Source organism: Choloepus didactylus, chromosome 2 (assembly GCF_015220235.1).
Source record: "Choloepus didactylus isolate mChoDid1 chromosome 2, mChoDid1.pri, whole genome shotgun sequence".
Lineage (NCBI taxonomy): Eukaryota > Metazoa > Chordata > Mammalia > Pilosa > Megalonychidae > Choloepus > Choloepus didactylus.
The window spans coordinates 15,620,673-15,637,386 of record NC_051308.1 but is presented as its reverse complement, the minus strand read 5'-3'; the positions used below and the strand labels follow the sequence as shown (position 1 = coordinate 15,637,386).

At 37.6% G+C, this 16,714-nt stretch overlaps 1 protein-coding gene across 1 annotated transcript in view; it reads left to right on the top strand.

Moving 5' to 3' along the window:
- C2H1orf131 (chromosome 2 C1orf131 homolog) overlaps window positions 1-14,484 on the top strand; it is a 31,456-nt gene extending 16,972 nt beyond the window's left edge. The window contains exons 3-7 of the mRNA XM_037820903.1: window positions 11,326-11,382; window positions 12,161-12,256; window positions 12,393-12,479; window positions 13,092-13,141; window positions 14,181-14,484. Of these exons, the coding sequence (XP_037676831.1) occupies window positions 11,326-11,382; window positions 12,161-12,256; window positions 12,393-12,479; window positions 13,092-13,141; window positions 14,181-14,319 (429 nt within the window). The 3' untranslated portion in view covers window positions 14,320-14,484. The remainder of the gene's footprint in view (window positions 1-11,325; window positions 11,383-12,160; window positions 12,257-12,392; window positions 12,480-13,091; window positions 13,142-14,180) is intronic.
- The last annotated feature ends 2,230 nt before the right edge of the window (window positions 14,485-16,714 follow it).

Sequence of the window (16,714 nt, the reverse complement as noted above, 5' to 3'; positions counted from 1 at the left end):
AAAAAGGAAGAAAGAGCCAAAATCAAAGAACTAATGGATCAACTGAAGAAGCTAGAAAATGAACAGCAAACCAATCCTAAACCAAGTAGAAGAAAAGAAATAACAAGGATTAAAGCAGAAATAAATGACATAGAGAACAAAAAAACAATAGAAAGGATAAATATCACCAAAAGTTGTTTCTTTGAGAAGATCAACAAGATTGACAAGCCCCTAGCTAGACTGACAAAATCAAAAAGAGAGAAGACCCATATAAACAAAATAATGAATGAAAAAGGTGACATAACTGCAGATCCTGAAGAAATTAAAAAAATTATAAGAGGATATTATGAACAACTGTATGGCAACAAACTGGATAATGTAGAAGAAATGGACAATTTCCTGGAAACATATGAACAACCTAGACTGACCAGAGAAGAAATAGAAGACCTCAACCAACCCATCACAAGCAAAGAGATCCAATCAGTCATCAAAAATCTTCCCACAAATAAATGCCCAGGGCCAGATGGCTTCACAGGGGAATTCTACCAAACTTTCCAGAAAGAACTGACACCAATCTTACTCAAACTCTTTCAAAACATTGAAAAAAATGGAACACTACCTAACTCATTTTATGAAGCTAACATCAATCTAATACCAAAACCAGGCAAAGATGCTACAAAAAAGGAAAACTACCGGCCAATCTCCCTAATGAATATAGATGCAAAAATCCTCAACAAAATACTTGCAAATCGAATCCAAAGACACATTAAAAAATCATACACCATGACCAAGTGGGGTTCATTCCAGGCATGCAAGGATGGTTCAACATCAGAAAAACAATCAATGTATTACAACACATTAAAAACTCGAAAGGGAAAAATCAATTGATCATCTCAATAGATGCTGAAAAAGCATTTGACAAAATCCAACATCCCTTTTTGATAAAAACACTTCAAAAGGTAGGAATTGAAGGAAACTTCCTCAACATGATAAAGAGCATATATGAAAAACCCACAGCCAGCATAGTACTCAATGGTGAGAGACTGAAAGCCTTCCCTCTAAGATCAGGAACAAGACAAGGATGCCCGCTGTCACCACTGTTATTCAACATTGTGCTGGAAGTGCTAGCCAGGGCAATCCGGCAAGACAAAGAAATAAAAGGCATCCAAATTGGAAAAGAAGAAGTAAAACTGTCATTGTTTGCAGATGATATGATCTTATATCTAGAAAACCCTGAGAAATCAACGATACACCTACTAGAGCTAATAAACAAATTTAGCAAAGTAGCGGGATACAAGATTAATGCACATAAGTCAGTCATGTTTCTATATGCTAGAAATGAACAAACTGAAGAGACACTCAAGAAAAAGATACCATTTTCAATAGCAACTAAAAAAATCAAGTACCTAGGAATCAACTTAACCAAAGATGTAAAAGACCTATACAAAGAAAACTACATAACTCTACTAAAAGAAATAGAAGGGGACCTTAAAAGATGGAAAAATATTCCATGTTCATGGATAGGAAGGCTAAATGTCATTAAGATGTCAATTCTACCCAAACTCATCTACAGATTCAATGCAATCCCAATCAAAATTCCAACAACCTACTTTGCAGACTTGGAAAAGCTAGTTATCAAATTTATTTGGAAAGGGAAGATGCCTCGAATTGCTAAAGACACTCTAAAAAAGAAAAACGAAGTGGGAGGACTTACACTCCCTGACTTTGAAGCTTATTATAAAGCCACAGTTGCCAAAACAGCATGGTACTGGCACAAAGATAGACATATAGATCAATGGAATCGAATTGAGAATTCAGAGATAGACCCTCAGATCTATGGCCGACTGATCTTTGATAAGGCCCCCAAAGTCACCGAACTGAGCCATAATGGTCTTTTCAACAAATGGGGCTGGGAGAGTTGGATATCCATATCCAAAAGAATGAAAGAGGACCCCTACCTCACCCCCTACACAAAAATTAACTCAAAATGGACCAAAGATCTCAATATAAAAGAAAGTACCATAAAACTCCTAGAAGATAATGTAGGAAAACATCTTCAAGACCTTGTATTAGGAGGCCACTTCCTAGACTTTACACCCAAAGCACAAGCAACAAAAGAGAAAATAGATAAATGGGAACTCCTCAAGCTTACAAGTTTCTGCACCTCAAAGGAATTTCTCAAAAAGGTAAAGAGGCAGCCAACTCAATGGGAAAAAATTTTTGGAAACCATGTATCTGACAAAAGACTGATATCTTGCATATACAAAGAAATCCTACAACTCAATGACAATAGTACAGACAGCCCAATTATAAAATGGGCAAAAGATATGAAAAGACAGTTCTCTGAAGAGGAAATACAAATGGCCAAGAAACACATGAAAAAATGTTCAGCTTCACTAGCTATTAGAGAGATGCAAATTAAGACCACAATGAGATACCATCTAACACCGGTTAGAATGGCTGCCATTAAACAAACAGGAAACTACAAATGCTGGAGGGGATGTGGAGAAATTGGAACTCTTATTCATTGTTGGTGGGACTGTATAATGGTTCAGCCACTCTGGAAGTCAGTCTGGCAGTTCCTTAGAAAACTAGATATAGAGCTACCATTCGATCCAGCGATTGCACTTCTCGGTATATACCCGGAAGATCGGAAAGCAGGGACACGAACAGATATCTGCACGCCAATGTTCATAGCAGCATTATTCACAATTGCCAAGAGATGGAAACAACCCAAATGTCCTTCAACAGATGAGTGGATAAATAAAATGTGGTATATACACACGATGGAATACTACGCGGCAGTAAGAAGGAACAACCTGGTGAAACATATGACAACATGGATGAACCTTGAAGACATAATGCTGAGCGAAATAAGCCAGGCACAAAAAGAGAAATATTATATGCTACCACTAATGTGAACTTTGAAAAATGTAAAACAAATGGTTTATAATGTAGAATGTAGGGGAACTAGCAGTAGAGAGCAATTAAGGAAGGGGGGAACAATAATCCAAGAAGAACAGATAAGCTATTTAACGTTCTGGGGATGCCCAGAAATGACTATGGTCTGTTAATTTCTGATGGTTGTAGTAGGAACAAGTTCACTGAAATGTTGCTATATTATGTAACTTTCTTGGGGTAAAGTAGGAACATGTTGGAAGTTAAGCAGTTATCTTAGGTTAGTTGTCTTTTTCTTACTCCCTTGCTATGGTCTCTTTGAAATGCTCTTTTATTGTATGTTTGTTTTCTTTTTAACTTTTTTTTTCATACAGGTGATTTGAAAAAAGAAGGGAAAGTTAAAAAAAAAAAAAAAGAAAAAAGAAAAAAGACAAACAAGGGAAAAAAAAAAAAAAAAGATGTAGTGCCCCCTTGAGGAGCCTGTGGAGAATGCAGGGGTATTCGCCTACCCCACCTCCATGGTTGCTAACATGACCACAGACATAGGGGACTGGTGGTTTGATGGGTTGAGCCCTCTACCATAAGTTTTACCCTTGGGAAGACGGTTGCTGCAAAGGAGAGGCTAGGCCTCCCTGTATTTGTGCCTAAGAGTCTCCTCCTGAATGCCTCTTTGTTGCTCAGATGTGGCCCTCTCTCTCTGGCTAAGCCAACTTGAAAGGTGAAATCACTGCCCTCCCCCCTACGTGGGATCAGACACCCAGGGGAGTGAATCTCCCTGGCAATGTGGAATATGACTCCCAGGGAGGAATGTAGACCTGGCACCGTGGGACGGAGAACATCTTCTTGACCAAAAGGGGGATGTGAAAGGAAATGAAATAAGCTTCAGTGGCAGAGAGATTCCAAAAGGAGCCGAGAGGTCACTCTGGTGGGCACTCTTATGCACACTTTAGACAACCCTTTTTAGGTTCTAAAGAATTGGGGTAGCTGGTGGTGGATACCTGAAACTATCAGACTACAACCCAGAACCCATGAATCTCGAAGACAGTTGTATAAAAATGTAGCTTATGAGGGGTGACAATGGGATTGGGAAAGCCATAAGGACCAAACACCACTTTGTCTAGTTTATGGATGGATGTGTAGAAAAGTAGGGGAAGGAAACAAACAGACAAAGGTACCCAGTGTTCTTTTTTACTTCAATTGCTCTTTTTCACTCTAATTATTATTCTTGTTATTTTTGTGTGTGTGCTAATGAAGGTGTCAGGGATTGATTTAGGTGATGAATGTACAACTATGTAATGGTACTGTAAACAATCGAAAGTACAATTTGTTTTGTATGACTGCGTGGTATGTGAATATATCTCAATAAAATGATGATTAAAAAAAAAAAATATATTAAAAACCATAGGTGGGTTAGAATAAGGCCCTTACTCTGATTGATTGAAATCTCATAAAGGCCAATATTTCAACCATTTAAGACAGAAATCAGAGCTCAGACACAGAAAATGGTTCTCTGGTCCTTACAAATTTTCACATAGCTTTTACTGAATCAAAAGTTCCATTCTCTTTTTAGCAGCAGGAAGGAAAAAAAATTATTACAAGTGACTCAAGACAAAGTAATTTAGCTGTGCTTCATTAGTGGGATGTTTTCAAAGCACAGCCACTGTAGATATTTGTGATGTTAAATCTTGTTAGCTGTGTCAGTGTTGATACCGACATTTTTAATTCATTTAAGATTTATCTTTGTGGTGATAAATCATAAATTTAGATTAACAAATAACAACATGTACACCAAATTACAAAAGTGCACTGTTGATTTGGGTGAGGGGTTGAAACCTTTCAAATAGGTAGGTGGTAGAATAAAAGTAAGGTTAACTTTGTCTAGTTTATGGATGGATGTGTAGAAAAGTAGGGGAAGCAAACAAACAGACAAAGGTACCCAGTGTTCTTTTTTACTTCAATTGCTCTTTTTCACTCTAATTATTATTCTTGTTATTTTTGTGTGTGTGCTAATGAAGGTGTCAGGGATTGATTTAGGTGATGAATGTACAACTATGTAATGGTACTGTAAACAATCGAAAGTACAATCTGTTTTGTATGACTGCGTGGTATGTGAATATATCTCAATAAAATGATGATTAAAAATAATAAAAAAAAAAAAAGTAAAAAAAAAAAAAAAAAAAAAAAAAGTGTTATGCATGTTCTGAAGGAAACAAATAAGGTCCTAATAGTAACAGGCAGACCAGCCCCCTGCGTAGGACATGACTCCCAGGAGTGTAACTCTCCCTGGCAACTGGGACATGACTCCCGGGGGTGAGCCTGGCCCTGGCCTTGTGGGATTGAGAAAGGCTTCTTGGACCAAAAGGGGGAAGAGAAATGAAAGAAAATGAAGTTTCAGTGGCTGAGAGATTTCAAATAGAATCGAGAGGTCATCCTGGAGGTTATTCTTATGTATTGTATAGATATCTCTTTTTAGTTTTTAGTGTATTAGAATAGCTAGAAGGAAATACCTGAAACTGTTGAACTGTAATCCAGGAGTCTTGATTCTTGAAGATGATTGTATAACTGTATAGCTTTTACAGTGTGACTGTGTAATTGTGAAAACCTTGTGACTGACACTCTCTTTATCTAGTGTATGGACAGATAAGTAAGAAAATAAAGACAAAAAAGGAAATAAATAATGGGGGGTGCTAGGGGGTATGGGATGTTTTGAGTGTTCTTTTTTATTTTATTTTTGTTCTTATTTTATTTATTTATCTTTTTGAAGTAATGAAAATGTTCAAAAATTGATTATGGTGATGAATGCACAATTATATAATGATACCGTGAACCACTGATTTTACACTTTGGATGATTATCTGGTATATGACTATATCACAATAAAATTGCATTAAAAACATAGTAACAGGCAGAACCTTCTTTAGATTGAGTGGTCCAGGAAGGCTCCATGAGGAAGTGACATGCTGACTAACACTTTTTCAAGATGTGCTAGTGCTAGTAAGGCAGAGAAGAGTGATCCATGCAGAGGGAAAACACAAATGTCCTGAGACGTGGAAAAACTTGCATGTTCAAGGAGCTGGAATAAGACTAATGTGGGTAGGAGTAGAACATAGGGGTGACAGTGGTGTGAGCTGATGTGGTGTGAGCTGATGTGAGAGAATCTGTGGTATTTTATCTTTTACCATCTCATTGATGATGAAGCATTGGATTTTAGTTTTAAGTGCATGGAAGCCATCAAAGAGTTTTAATGAAGTGATGTGTTCTGATTTATATTTTTAAAAGATCACTCTGGCTTCTTTGTGGTGAATGGATTATAGGTGAACAATAGCAGAGGTTTGAGGGACTGAGTTAGGGGTTTGTTGCATTGGTCCGGGATTGAAATGGGGTGGCTTGGACTTGGGATTTGAGGAATGCATAGTGCTCTTTACAGGATACAAGGTTGTCCATGAGGAACAAAGTGCTTATGCCTTTAAGAAACCAAAGTGGCATATGAGGCTTAAAATGTTCCAGGCACTACTTGACCTTAGATCTAAATGTTCATCAGAGCTATTTCTCCATCCCTAGTATTGGCCTATCCTAAGACATCATTCACTGTCCCTGTTTCATGATTTTTAGCCTCCTACATGACCTAGATATAAAAGAGGAAGAAAGATATAAGAAATATAATAGATCACTGTGTTATTATTAGCACTTGGATTCTCTGGCCTGGCCTGAGGTACATGTAAGCTGCTTCTGAGCCTTGTCACCAATTGTTAACGATAATAGCTAATATTTATTTGGTATTATGTACGAAGAGTACGGATGATTTATATGTATTAACTCATTCATTATTTCATGTAATCTTCGATAGTTCCTGTGATCTGTCTTCATTTTACAGAGGAGTTTGATGCCTAGAGAGGTTAATTAATTTGCCTGCCATTAACACGCAACCTGTATCTGTGATTCCAAAGCCTCCCTAGGGCCAGACAAACAGTTTGTTGCGTGGTTGTTTTTTTTGTTTTGTTTTGTTTTGTTTTTTCAAGTCTGCTGCAAACTTATTTGGCAGCAAAATCTAACCTGAGCTGATGTGAGGCTTTTTTTTTTTATATATATATACATTTTTTATTGTGAAATTTAACACGTATACATAACAGTGATAATTTTAAATGTATGATTTAACAAGTAGTTAGCAAATTTCAAAGAATGTTATGGGTTACAGTTACACAATTTCAGCTTTTTCTTTATTGTAATATATAACATATATCAGAAAGGTGATAACTTTCAAAGTACAATTTAATAAGTAGTTATATAGGTAACTTCAAAGAATGTTATGGGTTACAGTTCCACGGTTTCAATTCTTTCCTTATTGTAAAATATGAGATGTATATAGAAAGGTGGTAACTTTCAAAGTACAATTTAAGGAGTAGCTATAGAGCAAATTTCAAAGAATATTATGTTCCACCTTTTCAGTTATTTCCTTCTATCTGTTCTAATACCCTAGCATCTAAAAAAAAAAATTCATATAAAGATTCAGAATTCATAATCCTTCATTAAATCCTATCTTGTTTCTTGCTACCCCTTCTTCTTGTTTAATCACTTTCTTGAACTTCAGGGGTGTCTAGGCAGAGACCACCCTAACTTGTTCATATAGAAAAGGGGTGTCAACATTATGGAAAAGGGGGCTGAATCTGATTGTTATTCTTTTTTTTTTTTTAATATTCATTTTATTGAGATATATTCATGATGTGAGGCTTTTTAAAAATTATTTTTATCTATCCCATTTGGCATGAATATGCCCAGATGTTGTGGCAGAAATATTAAGTGCTTAATTGTGAGTTGCTGCCTTGGATCCAATTAGAAGTGGTATGTAATGTTCAGTATCATCACAATATTACCTTTCTAAAATGAAAAAAAAAAAAAAATCTGCATTTTGAAACTAGAATCTGGCCCTAAGGATTGCATATAAAGGATTGTGAATCTGAAATAAGTGCCAGGCTCAGGTTTAACCCCATGCTTTTGGCTTACAAGCCTGTGAACTTGATTTTACTATAGACTCTTTGTCCTTTGAGTAACACAAGTACATTACCTGGATGTTCACCATGACTAGATAACTAGACATTCTCCCAAGTTATTGTCACATTGCTTCAAATGTCACCCCATTCCCCATGTTCTCAATGCCCTCCATTGCTCTGCAGTATACAGAACCCTCCACAATACTCTATCCTGAAATTCTCCATGTTGTAACAGTAACTGGTAACTTTGTACCTTGTACACTCTGTTTTCTTTAGTGAGTCCAGTGTCAGGGAAGTGTTAAGAAAGAAGTTATCTAATTCAAGTAGCTTCCACTCCCTAAGGTATGACTAAATTTCTTAATATTCCAAAAATATTTGCATTTTTAAATAGAGTACTTGTTTACCCAACTAATCTTTGCTTAGAGGAAGGTTGGGGTTTGTAACTAATGGGTTAAAAAAAAAAACTCCAAGCAGCATAGGGGAAAATATTGTTGATCAGCTCATTGGGGTCTAGTGGACTGCCTACCTTTATGACTCACTCCCACACGTTTCTCTCAGACTGTTCTTTCTTTTTATAACTTCTTCCTTCTTCCTTGCTTAACATACAGGTTCTCAAAAGCTCCAAACATTTTTCTCTTTCATGTGTGGGGAGAGTGAGCTGTATTTGTCAGGATAGGTTAGGCTAGTTTATGACATGATAACAAACAATCCCTACGTCTCAGTGGCTTTAAAAAGCAAAAGTTTTTTTTTTTTCCTTATGTTCATCAAGAATTGGCTGGGGCAGGTACTCTGCTCCACATTGTCCTCACACAGGGACCCTGGGTGATGGGACCCACCATCTGGAAGATGGCTAGTTGCTTTGGCGAAAGGAGGGGAGTTAATGAGTGGTTCTTAAAATTTCCATGTGGAAGGAGCATACATCTTCTCTGCTCACAGTTCTTTGGCCAAAGAAAGTCATATAGCAGGCCTTACCTTAGGTAGCAGGGAAGTACAGTCCTGTGTGCCTGGAAGTAGAGGAGGACCCAGTGCTGCCTGAAGTTAGTAATGCCTCCTCCCACAGTGAGTTTGAGGGGAAAGAAATCAGAGGAAACTACCGGTTGTTTCTGAATTGGGGAATGCCTTATTAATAACATACTGAAGTGATAGTAAAGCTATGAATAAAATTAAATAGATATTTTAATTTTATTAAAATAAAAGGTCTTGATGGGGTCAGCATCTATGAGATAATTAGCCAATATTTTTTCCCAAATACTTGCATTTATTATAAACAAACCCTTTCTCAGAAACACATCAGCAGATACAAAGCTAAGACATTTCTGGTGAAATGTTAACAGAGGGATGGGAGCACCAAGGTATCAGTCTGGGCCAGAGCTGCCACCATATGGACCCATCTTACCCTTGGTCTAAAAAAGTCCCTCTGCCCAGGTGTCCCCACAGCCAGGATCCAAATGTGGCCTGAGGTGCAAGGAGCTAGATTGTCTGTGGGGCTGGTGTTGTGGAGAGCAGGGGGTTTCAGCCCCATGGTAGCTATCACACAGTTAACCAAGCATTTTATTACAGTGCTTGGGTCCTCTTTAAATTGCTCCATTCTCATGCTGATCCCCTGGTAATAGGTCAGTCTAGAAATGAGACATTTCCAACATTGCTAGAAATCTGATGTTGACATACCTGAAAGAAATTTTCAATTCAGAAGAGTTTAGCCAGTATCCATTGGATGGAGAGGAGGGAAGAAAAGAAAAAAGAGTCATTTATGAGTCAGAAAAGGAGGTAAATAGCCCATGGGATTTGGGAGATCTGCAAACTGTATTACAGTTTATTTTTTATACACAAAGATTTGAATAAATTCCTGAAATCATCACTGTTGAATCCATTTTTTGGGAAAGTGGTATTGCTGTTTATCATACAACATAGATTAGATGTGTGTGCCCATGGAAAAGATATCCTAACTTCAAAGTAAATGTAGAATTTTTTTTAAACATGGATTGGAAAATAAGATTCTTAGGTAGATTAAAAGGAAAGTGCCCCCAAACAGCATCCTCCATATGTGTCTATGATTGGTGTGAAGGAAATTATAAGTATAGTAAAAGCAAAGAAATTCGATGAAGTAAGATGGCCAATGCATTTATTGTGACTAACAGCACAAAGCTAGGCTATATGCCTAGACCATGACAAATCATCCTTTATTATGGTCCTCTGATACATTCAGCACCTAAGCTCATTGATAGAGTCATTCAGTCTGTGAACATGACAGCAAGTGTGAAATGCTGCAAATGATTACTGATATGCTGCTGATTGCATACTCCATTGATTAGTTAATAATAGCATTGATGAAGTCTTCCTATTTGCTGGACCCTGTGCTGCTTGACATACTTGATCCTATTTAATCATAGAAACCCCTCTGTGAGGTAAGTACAGGGATCATCATTATCTGACTACTCATTTCATAGGGAGACAAGTCATCATACATGAAGACATTCACTGATTAACTGACCCACCCACCTAAAATACAATGGTGGATAAGCATAAGTCCACCTCCTGCTTGGAGGAGATGCTAAGAGACACATGGAGTACAATGCACAGGTCACTCTTGGGCATTGTGGGGGGGGGGGGGGCGTGTGCAGTATCTCTGGCTCTAGCACGGATCACCCCTGCTGAGTAGGAATGTTGAGGCTATCAGGGGCTGAGCATCTCTCTTCTCTGTTGTCCTCCAAGGGAGAGGATGCCTTTTCTAGAGACGGTACAGTCTTTTCAGTCCACTTCCTGTTGGTACAAATTTGGGGCCTGGGATTGAATAATTACAGCTTATTGTTGGCCAGGCATGACTTGTCTTGGATAATAGCATTCCCTAAAGTCTCCAGCTTCTGGTCAGCTCTTTGAGCTGGTAACCACAGCCAGAGAGTATGTTCGTATGTAGAATCACATTATTTTGAAAGCATTTACAGCATCATTATTTTCTATTAGGAATTATAAACCAAATCTCCATTGTTCCTAGAAATCTGGTGCTCCTGGAAGAAACTTACAACTCATTAGTGTTTTGTTGAACATTATTCCAGTGGATTGAAAGGGAAGAAACGAGAGAAAGAAAAACCAACATTTTTTACCCTCTAAAATCCCTGCTCAAACAGTCATCGTTTTCTAAACCCCCCACCAAACAGAATTTTCTTTGTGATCCATGAAACAGAGACATTGACGTCTCTCTGTCTTCTCATCTCTTCTTTTCTCTTGTTTCTCATCAGTCCTTCTTAAGCTTTGAAACCTTAAAACATATATTCTCTGTTTTTCATCTGTTGGTTGTTAATTAGGCTTTGTACATATGCTTATATTATTAAATTTGGTGTTTAGGCATCAGGGCAAGTTTCAAGGCTATTGAAAACATTTCCGCTCTGTTGATGATAGATGCTATAGGGATATAGTAACAGGTGGTCTTAGGAAGATTTCTTTTTTTTTTTTTCCTTTTCAGACCAAAACAAGTGTCCTTGAGAAAGATGTGAATATACAAGAATTTAACTTCGAAAAGGTACCGGCTTTGAAATTGAATTTGTACCTTTATTTATAATACAAAGAAAATTGAATCTGTTCAGATGTTCACCAACTGGAGAAATGGTTAAGTAAATTCTGCATATTCGCTTGATTGACTTTTATGCAATCATTTTTAAAATGATGGTTTTGAAGATGACTTTACCACAATGCCAGTGGTGCAATGGTAAGTCAAAAAAGCAGGATATGTGTATTCTCTGATTATAACTTGGTTTTTAAAAAGTGCATAAGAAGAAAAAGACTAGGAGGCAGTAACTGAATGGATAAAAGTGGGTAATGGTGGTTTTTTCTCCAGTATCTTTTTAAGGAAAAACAGGGATCTGTGTTTGAAGCTGCTATGATAACTGGTTTCTAAGTGTGAGGTATGTTTGGAGAGGTACTTTTAACTTGCCTTTATAGTGAATAATTTGTTTGAGAGAGCATCCTAAAGTACTGCAGAGCTCTGCACTTTATTTCTAGTTCTGTCACTAACTTATGTGGAGCTAATTCTTTATTTCAGATTTCCAAATTAATCAGGGGACAAAGATGTTGTGAAAAAAATGGTAACATTGCAACAGAAATTTATTCAACCTCTATAGAACTCCTTAAACCACATCCTTACAGAATTTATCGCTAACTATCGTCATTGCAGGTCATGAGACAACATAAAAGTATTTGAGGAACAGCACAGCATGTCTGAAATGCATTGTTCCTGGGGATGTGTTTTATCTGTGGGATTGTTGGAATGTACTTGGGTCTAATTCTGTTTTGTGTCACAGGCTCGTTTGGAAGTGCACCGATTTGGGATCACGGGTTATGGAAAAGGAAAGGAAAGGGTCCTGGAACAGGAACGGGCTATTATGCTAGGTGCCAAGGTGAGGGGCTGCCTCTGCTTTCCATTACCAGGCAGGTGTGCAGAAAAGGGGAGAGCAATGGCAAGGCAGGGGGGGACACTGGGAAGCTTTTGCAAAATAAAAAATGGTGATATGTGTCCTTTTATTTCCATTTCAGCCTCCCAAAAAGAGTTATGTAAATTACAAGGTTTTGCAGGAGCAAATCAAAGAAAAAAAGACAGCAAAGGAAGAAGAAAAGAGAATGGTAGGGATAATGTCCTTTTCTCTGTTACATTAAACTGGGACAGAAAGAATGCAGTCTACCCCAAGCTACCCATCCAACTCTGTAAGAAAACCAAGGAATGCTGGGCTCTGCTGCTTGGAAAGCAACCTAGACAACAGAGTAAAATGATCAAATTCTCTCCACTTCTTTGAATCTGCTATACTTTTGTAATACCAGCCAAATAATTTGGCATATTTACATTAAAGGGTTGCTTTGAAATAGCAAGTTCCTGTTCAAACACAGCAAGCTCCTTTGATCTTTCCCTTTTCGTAGTCACTGTTTGCTTTTTACATTGTACAGAACACAAGGGCCTTTGAAAAACCACAAGGGAAATACATGTTATGCTCCCTTCCTTTGACCTAAAATGGAGGACTTGCCATTTCTCTTGTCAATATTATGTGGAATGACCTTTCACATTCTTGAAAGGGTTTCAGGGTGAAACTTTGATTCTGTTAGGTTTAATATACCACTTGAAAAAATATTAAAAATTAATAATGGTATCTTGGTGGCTCTTGGTCACAAGTATCTTGATTTTATTTTTTGAATCTCTTTTATCCATTACTGACACATACATTATCTTAAATTCTGAATCAGGCCCAGGACACAGATATTTTCAAGAAGAAGAGGAAAGGACAGGAAGACAGGTGAGTGATACCATTAGATACCAGGATTGAACAATGTAGATAAACATGTTGATTAGTTCTGAAAACAATTCCTTGAATTTATGCAGTGTTTCTAGCCTCTCAGAATCCTTCAGTGTCTCTCACTGACCAAATTAAACCCCTACCTCAGAGCTACATTAGGAACCTTCTCCACTCTCCCAGTTCAAAGACCAGACATCTTAGGTGACTAGCGGAAAAGCTGAGGTTGACATTTTCAAATAGAAGTCTTCTGCTCCCTTTTATGAGAGCCTGTTGTTAGGATAGCCTGGTCTGCGTCTGTATCTATCGCCTGTTCTTTGATGTACCATATAATGTGACGTACCATAATTTTAAGTAGTGGAATATTGATTTTGTGGCTCTATGCTTGTTTCTTAGCTTTTACTCAGGTACCTTCCTCTCCTTGAATTAATGTTTCAAAATTAACTTCTTTTGTCTTCACCTTTGTCCTTACTCCTCGTGAGCTTGTACATGCCAAAAGGTAGTCATTTGTTCTGACCACATATACCTATCTATTAAGGGCTTATTATGTGCCATGCACTTCAGGGGTTGAGATACAGCTGTGCTCAAACCGATGGTGTCACTACCCTCAAGAAGCTTACATTTAGTGAAAAGGAACAGACCAAATCATACAAACAAATAAGATGTCAGGTACCAGCAAGTTCTGTGAGAGGCTGAAATAGAACCTTGTGCGAGAAAAATTAGCGGCGTGCTGGGGAGTCACTCTAGGGAAGTGACATCTGGGTTGAGAACTGGGCAAAGAGGAGGAGGCAACCGAGAAAGATCTGGTAGAAGAACATTCCATGTAGAAGAACAAGTGCAAATGCGCTGAGACAGGAAGGCTCTTGGCATGTTTCGGGAACTGCAGACAGGCCAGCGGGGCTATGGCATGGAGAACAGGGCAGGGTGCACAGGAGGAGGCCCGGGAACTGGGCAGGGACCACATCGTGGTGGCTTGTTGGTGGTGCTGTGATCCTTTTTTATAAGCTTAACTCTTTTCTCCTTTTTCTCACTTGAAATATAGGAAATCCAAAAAGAAGAAATCAGCTCCCAGTATTTTGTCAAGTGGACATATTGGACAAGTTGGAAAATTCAAAAATGGGACATTGATTCTGAGTCCATTTGATATCAAGAAAATAAATTCTTCCAGAGTAGTTAAGTGAAGTACTTTATAAAATAAAAAGAAGAATGGAAAAGTGCCATTGTTCTGAAGCTGGACCAGGACAAGACTTCCAGATTTTTCTTATCTATTTCATATTTCACACTGCTTTTTTATTTTAGGAAAAAAAAATATCAAACAGAAATAATAAAATTTCTAGTTGCTCCAGTATCTGTTTTATGGTATTGAATATAGGCCAACTGCATCGTGAATATGAAGTAAACCTTCTGAAGATAATTTTTAATATTCTTCAGCAAGTTTCATTCTAGTTTCATTTTCACTAGTGTTTTGTGCATTTGAATTTTCATAATTTTACAGTTTTATAAATGCTAATATTAAAATGCCTTTTAATTTTTTTAATGATTTAATGTTACCTTATGAAAGAATTAAAATATAGTAATTTGTCAGTTTTGTGGAAAAAGTTTTGTTTCAGTCTATCAAGTATATAAAATTTCCTTTGTAAGAAGTCATTTAAATAAAATACAAGTTTTCTAGTGTATATGACTATTAAAAAGCACAAAAGATGATTTTAACTCACCAGCAGGACATTCAAGCAACTGTCTCCTTTTAGAGTAGTCACCTTGAGAAGTTATACATGTATTTTTAAAGATAATGCCCTTGTGCAAAGTATCTCTAACTTCTGAAAGCTGTGGCACATTAAAAAAAAAAAAAGTCTTCAATAATGATAATTGATTTTTACTTTTTTTTTCTTTTTTAATTGCCAAGAAATTCAGACCCAAGGGCAGAGTAAATAATAAGGTATTGGGTCAAAAAATCAGAGGATTATAAATGACTGACTGACTTTCATATGTGACATGAATTGACTCTGAAGGCATTGCCAAATGAGGAACTCAAAAATGTTTTGAATTGTATAAGCAAAAATCGGAATGAGTGTTTTATTTTCCAGGTTTATTTTGAAAGTCAGGGTTCATTAGGATATATATATATATATTTGGTGATTTTTAAGAGTAATTTCTTTAAAAAGTGTAGAAGATCCTAAACATGACAGAAAAACACTAGGGAAAATCTTAGTAGCTAGAAATGACCTATTTGAGCAAGTACTGGATTAAGTTTAACCCCCTTTCTCCTTCAGTGGAGCCTGGGAACCCCCCAACTTGCCCCCATCTCTGTGGGCGATTATGACTCAGACAGCGGAGGGCTTCGCCAGGCTCTGGATCAGACTCCCTGGCTAGTCAACTTTGGGAAAGCATGCAAATTCCAAGAATAAATTTTAAGCACGTTTTTGTTTTCGTTTTTTAATGCACTGCATAAATATTTGATGAGCAGTTTTATGACCACTGGGTGCTCTGGAACACTCAGAGGTTTAGGGGCTAAAAGAAAACAACTTGTTCTTGAAGGACTGAAGATCAAGCCTAAGACTGTGCTCTTTATTTATTTCCCCATTGATAAGGTTTCTCCCAGCAAGTTTAGCAGCAGACAGAAGGGACAATAAAGAACAATCAAATAAATGAAGGCAAGATAATACTCTAAGATCTGGCACTTGCCACAATTTGAAGAGCCTGGGCTTAAAAGTGTGATGGGTAAGTATTTCCTCACTGTGTCTTCACTACCCCCATTTTCCTTTCTCAGGCATTTCTTTTCAGTCTGGTGGACAGATTTGCATGGATCAGTCTTTGCGCCACATGACCCTACAAGATGCCTACAGGTACACATTAGCTGGCCATGGCTGAGCTCAATGGCTCAAATAGGGATGACACCAGGAAGCAGAACTCGCCAGAGAAGGCCTCCAGAGCTTGATGACTCTAGTCACAGAGTAATCAGAAAATAGAACAAGTGTGCAGTCATAATCATAAAGTGTAGAAGCTCTGACCTTAATTATTTATTACCTCAAATGGACTGTGAAAGTAATAAGCATTTGCGTATTATCATGTTATCAGCCTAAGCTGCTCACCTCATTATAACTTTTGTTTCACACTCCTAATGCTCCCTACCCCAATACCAGCTCTGATCAGGCTGATAGTAGCCTGACTGCCCTCAATACTGCAATTGTCTCAGCATAATTTTATGGATTTTCTTATCTAGGATAAATTTTCCCCTTCACTGTATGTCCCAGTCCCAAACTTATCTACCCTTCACTCAGAACTCAAGTACTTTCATGAGTACACCAAGTTACTTTACAAATGTATTTGTTCCCAAACAGTTGTTGAGCACCAATCATAAATTGGAAATTGTGCTCAGTGTGAGGAGGTGACGAGATGGCTAAAGCACAGTGTCCCTTCCCTCCAGGACTGGAGGAATCAGCTATGTAAACTAAATTATGTGTGATCACGTGGAAATGTACAAAGGGGACCTCAGTAACCCTAAAACAGGTTGACAGGTTTCCTGAAAGAGGGCATCTGAGCTGGGTCTTGAACATTTAACTGATTTACTGATTTATT